Source organism: Topomyia yanbarensis, chromosome 1 (genome assembly GCF_030247195.1).
Source record: "Topomyia yanbarensis strain Yona2022 chromosome 1, ASM3024719v1, whole genome shotgun sequence".
Taxonomy (NCBI): Eukaryota; Metazoa; Arthropoda; class Insecta; order Diptera; family Culicidae; genus Topomyia; species Topomyia yanbarensis.
In genome coordinates, this window is record NC_080670.1 from 140,367,931 (window position 1) to 140,385,490 (window position 17,560).

The 17,560-nt window shown below is 34.1% G+C and overlaps 1 protein-coding gene across 1 annotated transcript in view; it reads left to right on the top strand.

The window, feature by feature from the left end:
• Positions 1-14,450: 14,450 nt before the first annotated feature.
• LOC131695518 (homeobox protein slou) overlaps positions 14,451-17,560 on the top strand; it is a 69,231-nt gene continuing 66,121 nt past the window's right edge. Inside the window, exon 1 of the mRNA XM_058984077.1 lies at positions 14,451-15,635. Coding sequence (XP_058840060.1) covers positions 14,724-15,635 — 912 coding nt within the window. The 5' untranslated portion in view covers positions 14,451-14,723. The remainder of the gene's footprint in view (positions 15,636-17,560) is intronic.

A 17,560-nucleotide genomic window follows, 5' to 3' on the forward strand; every position in this document is an offset into this window, starting at 1 on the left:
CCGCATAATTTGACATACGTTTTGAAAATTTTTAGCGTGAAGAACACAAGAAAAAATACAATTGAAAATTTAAAATAGATTCAAAGTACCGTTATTCACACAATTATAGAGTAAAAACATTTTTACAAGATATTGCAAATATCATTTCATAAGTGTACAAAAATTCATTGAATTATCTTCAGTAGTTTTTGAGTTTTTGAGATATAAAACTAACAATTTTATCATGCAATAAAGTTTAAGGGTTAATATCTTAAAGAAAAAAAGGAATTTTAACGAAATATTTATACCAAAAGCTATTCACCAAAATCCCTATACAATAAAATATACCTCATGAAGATCGGTGATTTTGCGAAAAATTCGAGGAACACTTGACATGGCTTTACTCAACTTTAAATGTTAATAACTATTCAACGTGTGCTCGGATTGTCTTGTAGTCTTCGACAAACTTGTTCGGCATATCTTCAAAAGCTCAACTCCTTCCTAGGTCTGTGTTTGGATAATTACACCGACCTCTGGCGGCGATTTTGTGAACTGCGAGTGTTTCCCCGTACATTTTGTCCAAAAATCCCATACAAACTTCAAGCTCTTTGGGGGAGGGGTTAGGGTTAACCGATTTCACTCAAATTTGGACAGTGTCATTTTTTCATGATTTGGAACGACCCTGGGGAGGTGTAGGTTGCGAGATTTTTTTCATATAAATCATTGTCACGCTAGTATGCAAAGTTTAAAAGAAATCGTTTTAGTAGTTTTTGAATGGCAGGTAACACCATGTTTTTTTTCCAGAGATGTTCTACAAAATGCTTCGTCACCGAGTCGCTTGTCGATAATTTTACCTAGAAATATTACAGCATGTTACTGAAATGATACACTATAATGTACAGAAGTTTTGATTAATTCGCTTCACGCAAAGTTCCAAAAAAATCGCAAAAAAAGTGTTTTTTAACGCTGAAAACCTTACCACCTGAAGAGTTTATGCGAGCAAGTTTCTAATTTGGAATGAATTAATAACATAGCCATTTTTCAATCGATTTTGATGATAAATAGGCCTTTGGATGCGAAATCTCTAAAATTTTATTAAAACAAAGACGTTTCTTTAGAAGAACGTTGAGTAATTTTCAAGATATAGCTATTTGAAAAAGTTGTTGTTCATAAATAACAGGATAAACAGAAGGTTAATAAAATCAATAAAATGAATGGAATGAAAAAATTAATTAAACGAAAATTTTTATCACAATAAAAATGTTTTCTGTCTATACATTTTATTATTTTTTCATTTTGTTTGTTTTTAAGCAGTTAAATTATTAAAATGAGAAAATCAGCTATATTAAAAAGTAATTAAATTAATAGAAGAAATTATACCCGAGCAAATACTCATGGGTTCAAACACCACATAGCCCCTTGAAAAGACCTTAAACATGGTCCGTGCCAAAATTCACAACCATCAATACACCATAAAATGGTCTCAGTAACCCATAAATATACCAACAAATGGTTTTTTGTATGGGATCTACGGGACCATGGTGATGGTGTTTTCATGGGTTGAACCCATTTCAAACACCCATGTCAAACCCCATGAGCATGGGGGTATTATGGGCTTTTCGTTTGCTCGGGTACACACCTAGAAAAAATCGTGTAAATTTACGTCTCCTGACCCTGACATATACGAACATCAAAAATGACTTAGTTTTACGTTTGATTCCAATTTCACATGACGATGAATTTCGCAAAGCACGTAATTTTACTTTACATATGGCGTTTGTTCTGAATGGTAGTAAGTGTAACTTTATGTCATTAAGCATGTAAAGTATATGTTTCATGTAAAATTAAACGGAACACGGTTATTTTTCGCCATTTAGTGAATTGCGGCTTGTTGAATTGTGTCATGTTTGCAATTACGTCAACGATAAAATTCAGAATTAAAGTGAATGACTGAACAAAATTAGTCAGATTATTAAAATGAATAAAACTGTGAACCGGAAAAATGTTATAAAATTGCATAACACGAAAAAAGTGAATAAAATAGGTTAAATGAATGATTCGAATAAGATGCATCAGATAATAGACTGATTGGAATGCATACAAAGAATGAAATGAATAGAATAGATAAATTTAGGTCAAATAAAAAAATCAATAAAAACAATGCTAAATGAAAAAATATTAAAATGAAAGGATCATATATTTAAAACTAGTCAAATATTTTAAATGCAAAAAATAAACAAAACGAATATAATCCATGAAATGACTGAATTGGAAAAATGAGTACATAGAATAAAATTTAAAAAAAGTTATTTAAATAAAGTAAATCAATAAAACGAATTTCACGAATTCCAAAACCATAGTTTCAGAATATTCTGAAATTTTTGTGAAACTCCCGTTGCAAAGAGCACGTTTTCGTTTTTCTTTTCTTTACGACATTTTTAGGATTATCTGGTGTTTCTACTGTATTGATGGGCTAGAAATCAGGAATTTGTTTTGGAATTAAAAGAAATCTTTTTGGTCACAGATATCTGAAAAATTATTTTTGTACAGAATAGAATTTTCAGGTCCAGTATTTTAACGCATAATTGGAAATAGTAAACTGAGATAAGGCCACCTGTAAATAATATTCATTTGCATTGAAGTTTTAGAAAAGAGTGTCAAGTGTCCAGGCTATGTTGGCAATTATATTATTGTCGGTAGCACAAAAGTCGTACATTCAGTCGATTACAATGCAGTCTCTTTCCACCCATCCTTATTCTTTGCGAAATGTTTCGTTCGGAATTCTCGTTCTAGAGTTTTGGGTTAATGAGTCCTATACAACACAATAACATTACAAAGAAATGGTTTAAACTACCAGAATAAGTATTTAAAATCATCGAAAAGCCAGTTAGTATTGAAAGTGTCCCTGGACTGCTTTGAGACACGAACATTCTTGAAATTATAGGGTAGACGAGCCCTTATTCATCTCATTAGTCAATATGTCACACTATTTCGTTGATAACTCGACTTAGACTGACTGGATTGCGCTTAAATAGGTGTCATCTTATTTGCTTCGTTCCTAAGATGCAGTACAGTTAAAAAATTTGCCTGGAAAATGAAAAATGCTCGCGTTTGAGCGAAGCGAAATGTCGAATACAACGTATCCTTATTCATCCTACCATTTGAGCTAATGCGTTGAATAGAGATAGCAGATACTGCTCTAACTAATGTGTTCAAATGGGTGGGATTAATAGAGGTGCTAAGATGAATTAGGGAGCAGTAACCCTATGTCGTATTTTTTCGCAAATAAAAATGCTTTTAGTCACATTGATTATGAAAAATGTATATTGGGGTTTTCAGTACAACTCAGTGTCAGTTGTAGTTACACAGTAATATGTGTGACATAAATTCAGTAAGATCGACTATCTGTCCAATGCATAAACCCTGATTGTAATCCTCGCTAATTTACGTGTAGAATTCGGAGCACTCAAATGAAACGACCATTGAATTATCCAATGCCTCTACTAATTCTGGCATTGAAGCTTCAATTGAAGCGTTCTCAGAATAAAGCAAATTTGGGCAATTGAAACCATCGCTTAAAGTTAAAAGCATCATTTTACTTGCACTTTGATTGCTATTTTTCCCGGATCTAATTTGTGCATATTTTTGGAATTTGACAGTTAGACAAGTGAGGAATGGTAAATGATGGCTAGAGCTGTGACATTATTTTTGTATATAGGGCGAAATTTTGATTCCTTACATCTTTTTTAGCAATAATGCAACTGGTAATTTTTACGCCATAATGAGTATAACATAAATCTTGCAAAAGAAGGTAAACTTTCAAAAACACAGTTGCTCTGTGATGCTACGAGTATAATATGAATATGAATTATATCAGAAATCTATTTTCTCACTACTAGGAGGATTACTTGGTAATCTGTGTATTCATGTACCATCTCACGACTGAACGCAATGCTTAATCCAACGGATAAATACATCAACTCTGGACAAATTTTCACTTTGAAGTGAATTTACACATTGTTTTGTCTTTGAAGTAAACTTGCGTATTAATTTTTGAGAAATAGTTAATTAATTATTAAGTAAATTCACAAAAAGTTTTCGGAATAGAATTCCTTGAATCACACATACATTTCATACCTCGATATTCAAAATCGGTTTAGTATTACCCCTAAAACACTCGTAAAGCAATACTCTGTATGTAACGATATCATTTTTAGTTAGTGGAAATCGGTAAGCGAGGAATGAAAATACAAAATGTTTATTATCTCCGCCGCTCGTAAACGGATTTTGACAATCTATAGCTTGTTAGAAAGGTATTTTCATAAGCTTTCTATTCATATGAAATGTAATCGATGCGATTGCTTTGTTCGAAAGTTAGTTGCTTAAAACCCTTGGTATTTTGACAAAACCGCTGATATCTCGAAAAGTAAACAACATATCGAAAAACAAAAATAATAATGTCAAATGGCAACGTTAGATCTTTCATTTGAAACTAATTTCGTTAAGATCGGTTCACATTAGTGCACATACATACATACCCACACACACACACATACAAACATTGTCCCAATTTGTCGAGCTGAGTCGATTGTTATATAAAACTCGGCCCTCTGGGCCTCGGAAAAAGTTTTCAAAGTTTAGGCGAATTCTATACATTTCTTTTGTAGGAAATGTAAAACTTTGTAGAAAATATGTAGGCTACATAAATGCAATATATATATATATATATATATATATATATATATATATATATATATATATATATATATATATATATATATATATATATATATATATATATATATATATATATATATATATATATATATATATATATATATATATATATATATATATATATATATATATATATATATATATATATATATATATATATATATATATATATATATATATATATATATATATATATATATATATATATATATATATATATATATATATATATATATATATATATATATATATATATATATATATATATATATATATATATATATATATATATATATATATATATATATATATATATATATATATATACAAAACAATATTCAAGAAATTTTCTTAAAGCCAGTTCTTTTCAATAAAACTTTGGAGTCTACTTTGAATAAAATGTGAATTTTATTACTTATACACAGCAGAAGAGATTTATCAATTAGAGTAAGATCAGAATGACTCATTTTAAAAGTTTTGTTTTACATATGGTTAGTGTTAAATCAGACCGGGCTAAGTCGCAAAACCTTATAAAATGAGAAAATTATAGCGCTGGATAAACAATTTCTTCAACTACATTTGACTCTTAGCTGATTTGAAATATGTTACAATAAGCAAGAATTATAGCAAAAATTAATTTCAAATTATAATGTAAAGGATGCTACGATTTAAACTTTAAACTTGTTTTTCTCGATATCAATACAATATCACTTAGTCGGGTCTGACTTATCACCGACCATATAGTCTAATATATTTCGATATTCTGAACACACGGAGAATTTATGTCTTCTTCAAAATTAGTTATGTCTCTCCAACAAAGTTTTTCTCCAACAAAGTTTTTCTTTTTATTTTAATTATAGGGGCTTAGGAAATGTGAAGAGTCTTTTGCCTTCTGCTAAGTAAGTTGGGCGTTGCACCCAAGTCTACCGCATGTCATTGATATAAGATAACTCATCATCATGTTTTACCGCCGACGCCGTTCTAAGTTTATAACTGATTCGCTAGCAGAAGGTAAGAGACTCTTCACATTTCCTTTCGATCATGTCTGCATAGTCCTAGTTTTCCGTTCTAAGTTTATAACTGATTCGCTCTAGAATACCTATCCGTCTTTCAATTTAATTGCTTTCGTTTCTCTTAGTCTCAAATTTGCCGAAAGTAGCCAACAAAATCGATACAAGTACAAACTTCATAACACACATGCTCGTAATAAGAATACCTATTTTAAGAATATTTTCACATAAAAACTATTTTTTATGGTGCTACAAATCAAAGTTGCCAAAGTCGGGCCATAATCATAATCCCATACACTTGCTGTTGAAAATCAAGAGAAACTTATTTCTGGAAACATTCTAATAACTTTTGCACACAAGAATGAACAATGAAAGAAAAAGCTCATTAAATTAATCTCACTGCAACGCTCCCATTGTTCCGACAAAAAGGTCAATTTCTCAACCTCCATCCAACTTCAATCAACAACACAGAGAAAATACTGTGCGAAAGCTTCTAAACAGAAGATCAAATATTAGCTCGCAAGCAATACGGGTCGTACGGGAAATTAGCAAGCATTCAATTGAACGGGCTTGTTGATGTGGTTGATCGTACATACTACTCGCTTCAGAAAAACCATCAAATGTTATGTGCCTTTGAACAACACCTTGCATAGCTACTACGCTTTCCCATTTAGTGTTATCAACTAATGATAATAACACCCCCTAAATATTTGAAAACGTTTAAATTTATCATTCACTCCCCCGTGTCTCTTATCCACCCGACTAAGCTCTGACAAAAGCCAATTTTCTCCGACGCATTGTGGAAAAAATGTCTCCAATTTCCATTCCCCTTCAACAGTCGTTTATATAAAAGCTGTAATAACTATGTCAAATATACAACTTTCACACTTTTCAACAGCCATGCTATGTCCCGCTCTCCATTCTAGACTGAACAACCAGCAAACGAATGCTTAGGTTATCCCGAAAATATCCTATTATATTTTAATATCCGTGTGCATTTATCGTAATTTGAATCTTGAGCAAATTGCTCTGTGGAAAATTATGGCGCCAAACTGTGCGGAACATACTCATAGCGCCCGGGGATAAGCCCGGAAAAGTGTGGCATTGAAGGGGTCGAGAAGTGGTGAAAGTACTCTAGGGATAATAGTCTTCGTCGAGGGTATTTTCGCCATGCTATGCAATGTCAGAGTGTACAGATCAGAGGGATTGAGGCCTGCGCAGTGTGTTTCGAAACAAACACAGAGATGAAAAGCAGAGGAGCAGTGGCATGGTGGCTAAAACAAAAAGTGTGAGACACAAGCTACGTTTGTTTTAGGATAGGAAAATTTAAATATGGCATTTTAAAAATCTGAATGTGAGGAGTATAATCAGGGAATTGACGTATTTGTTAGTTAAAGTTTAATGTACCGTGGCAATTTTACAACTAGGTGTATCAGGTGCAAATGTATTCAGTAATAAAACTCAATAAGGACGCAATATTTTTGTTGGAGATTCACAGAATTTCCTCAATTCTTCTGTTACTCACAATTCATTGTCTATGGTAAATTGTAGGATTTATGCCATTTTTTGTTATGCGCCTTATTTCATAGGATTTTACATTTTATTTAAAACAAACTTTTGTTGTTGATTTTTTTCTATGACAATTATATAATTGAAACATACCTTTCCACCAACCTGAACTCTTTGAAAAACAAATTATTTCCTTCAATATGGGATATGTTTTGGATTGCATGTTATTTAACATTTCCGAGTGCCCATTACGCAGCGTGTCAGTAGACGTACGGGTCGGCAAGAGACAGGGCCGGCGTTACACTTTTATCCCGATTGGGTAGTAATTAGGGATTGTCGCATTTTCATAATGCACATGCTAGCATATCATTTACACGCAACGTATGCTTGAGATACATACGTGGCAGATTTCAAATTTTTTAGTCGATCCAAAATTTCGAGTGGGTAATTACCTTCTCGGTTATTTTCGAGTGAGTAGTACTCCCCATACTACCTACGTTATCCGCCGGGCTTGGCAAGAGATATAATTGCCATCGAGCATGCCACAGACGGTTGTTCCTGTCATCCGCTATGGAGATATACAGACTATTAAAGTAGTCAACATATTATGGGCCTAGCCGCTTCTAGGACCAGGTAGCCCATGCTATTGCATTGGGTTGTTTTGATTTTAACAAAGGCAGATGTGGCCTAAGAAAAAATAGCTGTCTAGCAGGGGCCTGCTATTTTATTGTTTACTTCATATTTGAGAAAAGCACACGTGCTTAAAAATGCTGTCACCTGCTTGCTTGAAGCCAAGTATATGTGCGTAATAGCGTAAAAACGAATACAATTGAATCTTTGTTGTTATTCAGGAATCGCGTCACCTTAATAACATGCAATCCAAAAATGATCCTATATTTTACATAACTATTTCACGAGCGTGTAATCGAATGGAACTAGAACACAAAAATTGTTAACAATATTCATATTAGATGTTTTTCTGATTCGGTTGTATAGATGATTCAAATCCATCGATTACACGGTGCTACAAAATAAAAAAATTAATGTACTTTTAAAGTGATCTGTTAAAGGTTGTAGGTCTGGTCAAGTACAACACAAAACCACGTTTGATCAATTTAATATTCCCTCAAAATCTTATATCAAAAAACGATTTTTCGGAACTTTCGGCACTATAAAAATTTAAAATGAAATTGAGTTGATAGAAGTGTGTCTCAATGTTACGCACATTGTGGTAACGAGTGAAATTATTCTGAATTACTGTGATTCGCATTTTTGTATCGTGTTGTCGTAACCTATATAGTGTGTGTGGCACATTGTTCTAAGCGACTCATCCCATGCTTGTGACGTTCATAGAATTTTGTGAAGATATCATTGACCTAAACTTAGCCGTCTTTTTCATTGATCACGATTTTAAATTTTATATGCAAAATAATATCAGTTGCATGGAGTCTTCCAATATCTTCGCTGAGAATAATCCAATTTATACAGTCTAAACCTCGTTGGTAAAATTCTTAATTTTATAAGCCGTCTGGAACCACAATAACATATAATTACAAAAACTGGCGAAATCTTAGAAAATAAACATCTTAATCTGAATCAAATTATTAGCGTCACATCGGGATGTTAGGCCTCTAAACTATTTCGGTTGAAATCGATCTAGCCAATTCTGAAGAACACGCCTGAAAATTTCGTACAGACTTAAATGCACAGTGGTTGTCCAAATTCCTCAAGCTAAACGAAAGGTTGGAAATCTGTGTACGGAAAACAATCTGAAGGCTTAGTAGCCTTGGTAAAACTTAGTCGCCTCGTCGTGTAACACCATCAAGAGCGGCATGGAACGTGAAACACTAAATAGAAGTAGAAAGTCATTTCCCACAAATGCTCATGTCCCACCACACTTGGACCAGTAAGCGATGTTTTCAAGATTGGTCGTAAAACTCTCGCACAGCATTATTAAGTGAAAAGAAACCAACCACATCGTCCTTTAGAAGCTCGATGGTCGTATTCAGTGGATCGGTGGTGGTAGCCGTCCCTCAAGCTATAAACGAATTGGAAAGTAAATATCGCAAATTGGTCTCCATGCACACTTCGCTTGCGTTTCTGGCATTTCACACTTTGCTCTCTGTTCTCACATACAACCCAAACACTACGTAAATTATTTTCTCCTCGTCACGATTGGCTAACGTTCTGTGGGCGGTCTCAGTTGTAATCCCTTCCATGTGAAATCATACACACACAACGAAAGATAAATGCTCAGAGAGCACACGGCAAACAAAGTAACCATTACGGCTTCCTACCCATTCCTCTCGAAACCAAGTCTTGTTGCCATGCATCAGATTAGACTACACAGCGAAACCATCGCAACCATGCACAAGAACAGAAGACAAAAAGAAACGAGAGCGTCCGATATTAGCTCCAGCAAAGTTTATGTTGTCATATCGAGCGTAGCACGTCACACTCTTTCCGATGAGTTTCCGCAGTAGCTATATCCGGCAATTTACTGCCATTTACCGCTCTCTAGCATACTCGCTTCGTTACACCGCAACAACAACAGGACTTTGTGTGGATTGGCACGACACGTGAATGCATTATGATTGTACTTTGCAGAATAATTACCACTCTTTACATACTGTACCAATTTTAATCGGTGGCAAGTGTTTAATGCAATTAACAACGTTCAATTTGACGCCAGTTGTATATGGAATCTTATGACGTGCTAGAGCTAATACACGTCTAACGGCAAAGCAATCGATGAAAAACGGTCCTTAATTTTTACCAACGGCGAGTTGAATCAGTATCATTTTCTTGACATTTTATTTTGATTGTTTGCTTCTTTCAATACAAACACAAACTGTACGCCGAATCTAGGGTGGCGTTTTGATATGCAACATTTAATAGGTTGAAAACAGTACGTAGCTGACATTTGAGACCGCGAAGCCTTCAAATGTCTACTTCAAAATATCTATACTAGTTGAGCCCACGGCTTGTTGGTGGTAGGATTGAGATGGCGGAATTCTTTTTTCCTGGGTGTTTTTTATAATTTTTTTCAACTTGAAATAAAATGCGCAAAGCTGTTGGTAACCAATCATGTATGTGTATTTTGGTAGCATACGCTCCACAATTAAATGTTTTGAATTTATTTCAGACAAATGTCTACCGTGATTGTTTGAAGAATATTTTTCGATCGATCTAGTTTTGGTTAATTTTGATTATTTTTTGGTATAGATGTGAAAATTAACGTAGCACAATGAAAAAAAAATCAAGGACGCCAGAACGCAAGAACGAGATAGACAATTGACAATTCCCTTTTTCGATAGGTTTCGTCCATTGAAAGTCGTCTTCAATAAATTGATGTTAGCAACGGCTATGACTTGTTGCCTAATCTTATTTAGACAAAAGGTCTTGTGCAATAATATTTAGAAGCAACCAGTCTTCAACCATGTCTCGATATTTCTCGCAAGTGACGTTGACGTTGTCTTCAGCAAAAATTTTAAAGAAAAATTGGCCAGCAAACTGCACCACACAGTCACTGTATTTGGAAGCTTCTCTGGTTGCTCATCACTCTGAATAGGCAGTATAGTTTATTTAATAACCTAAAAACCAAAAATGAGACGCGTCTTAAAAGATGATTTTTTGGCAGCTAACTGAAAAAAAGTTTGCTTGACCGAAATGTCAGTTTAGATTGATCATTCCAAACTTTGTAGACGTTCAAGCGTATATTTTTGGTATGATAGCATTGTAGAGAAAACAGCACAAATTAATAAAAAATTATGTTGATCTGAACTGTTTTGCTATCCATAACCGTGATGTCATAACATTTTTCTCCCGACAGCTGAGATATAGATCTTAATATATCTTGATATATCAACTCTGTCATCAAAAATAACTCAATAAAAATAGAAACACCCTTTATTTGGTATATGGTGCTGTACTTCAAGTAATGCCAAATACATTTCCCAAAGTGTTTATGTTTCATTACATTTTGTTATATAGAAGTATGTGGGTTTTCGAATGTAATAAAGAAAGTTTCTTAATTTGAAACATTTTGTGTTATTTATGGTGCTTTATGGATCTATTTAAATGAAAAGCAAAATAAATGAAAATAACTCTACACTTCAGTATCTTTCAAATAATTCTAAAGATGTACAATGTGTGAAAAAAAAATCACAAAAAAATATTTATCATTTTGTGGATGTGCTAAACCAGCGGTTCTCAATCTTTTTTATTCCACGGACCCCTTAGAAATCACACTGGGTTGATGCGGACTCCCACGGATAAACATCGATTTTGTATGCTATCAATATTTTATTTTCAGTTTGCTGGGAAACAAGACTTTAAATTTCAATATGCACTCAGAACATATATTTTTCTTCGCGGGCCCCTAGCAACGAATTCACGGCCCCCTAGGCGTCCACGGACCCCAAGTTGAGAATCGCTGTGCTAAACTATTTGAATCGAATTTTTTTTTCTACACAATTAAGAACCTCTTTATGGAACTAGCACTATATCCGGTAGTTTCTATCAATTTAATTTATTTACACATTTAATTCCAGAAATGACGCTATCGGAAAAAGGTCGACTGTGCTATCATTCTTCGAGAACGGAAATTGCTTCAGAAGAAAAGGTTGTTCCTTGCGTTCCTTGTACGTTCCTTGTACTTAGCTAGACCACAAAGCTCGAGCAACACTGCAGCCTGAAACGACTGGTTTCTTATTTTCTTATGCCGCTAGTAGACTGTTTATATCAGCCTCTTGGCAACCCTATGCTAATATATAGTGTTTGGAACGACCAACATATATGAGGCGTCATAGGCCCATAAAGCCCTAAACGAAAAATTGTTTTCGGCGCTATGCACAATATTTAAGCATTCCTTACGACGTTTTGCATCTTGGGTAGGGTGACCATACGTCCTGGTTTCCCAGGACATGTCCTGGTTTTGAACTGACTGTCCTAGTGTCCTGGGATGTCGAACAAAATGTTAGAATTGTCCTGGTTTTTATCCTCCAAGCCTAACTTTTTTCATAAAGTCGTGTGATTGATTCTTGTCCTGGTCGCAATTTCGGCCAACCGCAACCGTAAATGCAATGTGAACTCCGAGGTAAACTACCTCTTAAATAGAGTACGATAAACAAAACCCTAAAGTACACGAATTACGAAATCTTTCGAACATCACTTGCATGTTGAATTTTTCTATCTTGCTGGAAATCCACGAACATGTTTCCAGTTCATAAAAGATAATAACTGAGACAACAATAACTATCATGGAATAACTTCACGTTCAAACTGATATTACTTAAATCCACCTATCTGGCGCTTTTGATAAAGTGTACCACAATTGACAATTACTAAAATGGAGAAATTTGGAAATAATGGTAGTTTTTGCATTTGTTTCGATCCTAGCTCACAGATCAAAAGGTAATGCTTTTCATTTCAGATTGCCAGATATTTACTTTTGAGTCAGGAATAGCTCAGGGAGGCTACCGGAACAGTTGATGTTTTTACTTTACTTCAATGACTAGTATTTAGTGCTAAAGAATATTTTAAAAATATTACATTTCATCCGCTCACTCGCTTGATAATTGCAGATTACTTTAATAATAGCTTCAAATCTTCGCTTCTTGTGGTGTAGCAAGAATCACTTGTGCATGGATCCGAAAAAGTGATCAGGTTGAGAATTCTCACGAAAGACATTTTAGCAGAGTATCGTCAAACACATTCTTGCGAGACGTAACGGAACGGGCGGCTCCCTTTTAGATTGTCCCGGGGTTTTTACTCGCTTGAAATGGTCACCCTAATCTTGGGGATGGTTAGATAGCATACGATTAATCAAATCGATACTTAGTAACCAAATACGGCATTTAATGATTCGATCAAAACTGTTTTGATTTTCATAGCAGTGGTACATGCCTTCCATAACAAAGGGCTTGTGTGTTTCTATATCAGAGATACAAGGTAAAGGTTTTCAAATGTCTTCACATTTAATAACAAATATCTTCAACGACCAGATTCGGAATCGGTTGTTCATTTCGTGCCAGAATTCCATTGCCAGAATATAGGAAACTATGCGAAGGTCTCATAAGTCATTCGTCACATCTTCTTGTCAGCAATCTATTTCGAAGGCTAATTTCAAGTACCGCCGGAAGTTGCCACATTCAAACTTCTGTCTAAGAGTGACAACTTCATTGGAATGGTTTGATTATCTATCAATTTTTTTAGTAAATTGTAGTGATGAAAGTATCAGAAAGTGTCCTTTCCATACCCACGGAAATCATGTTTAAACATTGCAATAGCTGATTTTTAATAAGCGAACTAATTAACATTCTAATTTCTCTCGGCATCGAACTATACCAATTTTCTCTTATCCCGAATCCAGCAAATCCCTATTCAAGAGTAGTCAATAGATTCCAGTAACATACAAAAAAAAGAAAAAAATATCGTTAACTTTAACGAACCGTTTTGTTTTTTCATTGGCATACCAGAAATATAATAAGAACAGCAACAGCCCGATCATCTTTATCGTAGTTCTGGGGGCGATGATTGTGCGAGCTGCAAGGCAAAATGTCGTTCCGAAAATACAAAACCAAAGCCAAAAGTAAGCGTCGCGAGGGGGAGCCTGGTTGGAGAAAGCTTTTAAATTGAGTAGCGAGTAAATAGAGCAAATAGCTCTCGTATTCCCAAAGGCAGTCAGGAAAATTCAAAGCTGTCAATGATGGTGGAAATCGGGATTGGATGTGGGTGGGGAAATGGGGGAACATAATCTCTTAAGAGAACCGTATATATTTTAATTACTTATCGTACTTAATTTGATGTAGACATTTCCTTTTCTTTACACAACAGCGGGTGGGCGGATTGGGCGGAAAAACGAAAGTATATCATTGCGGTGAGCTAACGTCGCAATTTACTATGTTGACTCAAGTGAGCTTGAAGTGGTTTTTAATAGCTTCACTCTTTAAAACTGTTGCTTTTGAGTGTGTTGGTACTAGACTATATTATTGTGAGGAGAAATAAGGGCGTGGCTTACTACTCTCGTTTATGGAATCCAATTAGAAATTAAAAATGAAGCACGTGTTCTCGTGTGACTGTGTGCAACCATCTCCGACACGCGCATAGCATAGGCACACATACTGTTAAAAAGTACTACGTTTTCATTTTCCATTTTTCTGGGGAGAACGAGATGCGGAAAATGCACAAACAGCCAGTCGTTGTCGATGAGCGTTAGAGACAACAATTTTCGGTGTTCTCTTTAACGGTGTAGTGTGGAAATTCGTACGGATAATTCAACTACTCTCGAAATGGAAATATGAATACGGAAGAAGCTATGATTTGCTGTGTATTTTATTGGAAATGTGTGAAATGGTTATGAAGTGTTCTAAACTTGTTGCCGTTTTGTGTTCGAATTGTATTGCTGAAATCAGAAAAATTATCGTGTTCGCTTTAATTATAAAATCAAGCTATTTTGCGCAGTCATATTTGAACTAAGTCGATACTATGGTGATGATGCAGTCGCCGAAATCGGATTCCGGACAACCGGAAAGCCCACCGCTTTCCCAGCCAAATTCACCATCATTATCAACTGAACCGGTGCAAATGACTCATGAAAAACTATCAAACGCAATGTTAATGAGCCTTACTCACACATCATTAAGCCCAACGGATATTTCTCATCCAACGGCGCGATCTCCACTATCTCCAAAGTCTGACGGATTAACAGTGCGATATCAAGAACTCCATACATCAGAAGGAAAAAGCTTCGAGTTGAAGGGCAAGTATTCTCTTCTTTCCAAAGAGAACATTAGCCTCCGACCTGTGAACGGTGATCATATCATATATGCCAAAAGTGACCGTGATCTTTTAGAACCGAGTGCCAAGTTTTCCATAGAAAGACTAAAACAGTTAGCTGAGCACAACATAACCGCCCGTCTCAGTCCATCCGACATCGACAAGTTTCCTTCTGGGAAATACTCGATTGATCATAGTATGAAGTACGTTGCTACTAATGATTCGAGTATGCAACATTCACCATCGCAACAGTTTTCAACGGCGCAACCGGGGATTCCAGTACCGTCGGTGCTGCCAAATTTGCATCCTATGGGACAACATCCTGCTCTTGGTGTGTCAGGTCAACATCAACCATCTTCACATCATCAGCACCAACTACAGCAAACACATCCAAATCAACAGCATCCCTTCTCTATTAAGTATCCTCCAAGAAGTGTTTCGCCAACGGATTTGGAAATCGAACGATTCAAAATAGCGCGATCCATCACGAATGGAAAGGAACTCTCAGATTTCGGCTTCCGGATACAACTAGGTGGTCTCTCAACAAACTATGCGAGAAGTGATACTAGTGAAGAACTAAACGTTGATGGTAATGAGGATAGTTCGCAGGGTGCAACATCGGTGAGTGAATTTGAGGGAGCACTCTGCAGCCTTTATGAAATTACAAAAAATCAGAGAAATTTTCAAAAAGGTTTTTAGGCATATATTTAAAGTCTCATAAAAATTAGCAAAGAAGTTTCTAATAGAACATCTTATCATTCGCTTTTTATTTTTTTGTTGAACGGGTAAAACTACAGTCGTTCCACGAAACGGTTATTTTTCATAGCGTTTAGGTAACCGCTATATTTCTTCAACCAATTTACCAATCGTTTTGACCAGGAAATCTCTTGCTATAATAGCTAGATTTTGAACGAAAGGATTTTATTTTGAATGAAAATTATGTTGAAAAAATTAAAATTTTGCCGGTTGCCACAAGATTAATAATTGAAATTTTTACGGGTAAGGGAATAGCAATTTAAACAAGGTTAAAAAGGTCGCCTGAGAATTGGGATTAGTTTTTGTTGTTAAATAGCTTGTATTTGCGGTAGAATTTATTATTTTTCGAACATTATTCAATCGACAAAGGCATGGAAGAGTCGTTTTCAATCAAATAAGAAATTTAATTGATATTTGAACAATTTGATAATTTTCGGCCTGCATAAGAGAATATGATTATTAGTGCGTATTCTTCTATTATCCTTTTGAATTGTTGGTGCTTGCCAAACTTACTATCATGATGTGCAAGGAGCTGGACCTTATTTAAGATATTTGGGTAGGAGCTGCAGCAGTTTGTCTCATTTTTGTTCAGCGCATTGGGATACTAAATACGATTTTTCGTTTCGCTCGAATACAAGTATTTGACAATTTTAAGACTGATTTTTAACATAAACATATGGAAAAGAGTCAAGCTAGTCCATTACTAACCAGTACATTGAAGCATCTTCATTGAAAGCAACACGTTTGGAGTAAACATTTAGTACCAAATTGTGAATCTTTTGTGATTCTCTGCAAACTGATCATTTCTTCCAATTGAACCATGAGGGTGATTGAACAAATAAAGACATAAAATAAGAAAATAACGAATTGATAAATAAATGAATAAAGAAGCAAATATATAAAAAATCAATGAATAAATAAATAAATAAATAAATAAATAAATAAATAAATAAATAAATAAATAAATAAATAAATAAATAAATGAATAAATAAATAAATAAATAAATAAATAAATAAATAAATAAATAAATAAATAAATAAATAAATAAATAAATAAATTAATAAATTAATAAATAAATAAATAAATAAACAAATCAATCAATCAAAAAATACATAAAAAAGCATACATAAATGAATAAACCTAAAATTCAATAAATAAATAAATAAATAAATAAATACTTTTGAGCATTTACATATGCAAAAAAGACCGCGTGTACTACTAGTCCGTTATTTACCATTAGATTGTAGCACTTTCATTGGAAACAACACGATGGAGATAACATTGATTAAAAAAATGTTATTTTTTATTATGATTTTATCATGGATATATAAATAAATAGATAAACAAATAAATGAACAAATAAATGGATAAATGAATAAATAAATAAACCAGCAACGTAAAACTTGAATAACAATATGAAACAAATAAAAAGTTGAAAAAATAAAGCCTTGTATTAATAAATTAATAAATATGAAATTAAATAAATAAAGGGAGAAACGATAAATCAATAAATAAAAACCGATGAGAGCTTATTTTCTTTGAAAACTGTGGGCCAAGAAACACAGAAAGCCTTTTTCATAAAGATAGGTGCTTCTCTCGCAATGCTAGAAATTGCTCAATTTTTATCTATCAGTGCTCAATACAATTCTCCTAGCATATTTAAATAAGCCCAACTGTGTGAAAAATGTAATCCAAAATATATAAAATTGATACGTTTTATCAGTTTTCAATAATATTGCAACATAACGAAGACATACGGAAAATCGTTTTCGGCGAGATGGGCCAACCC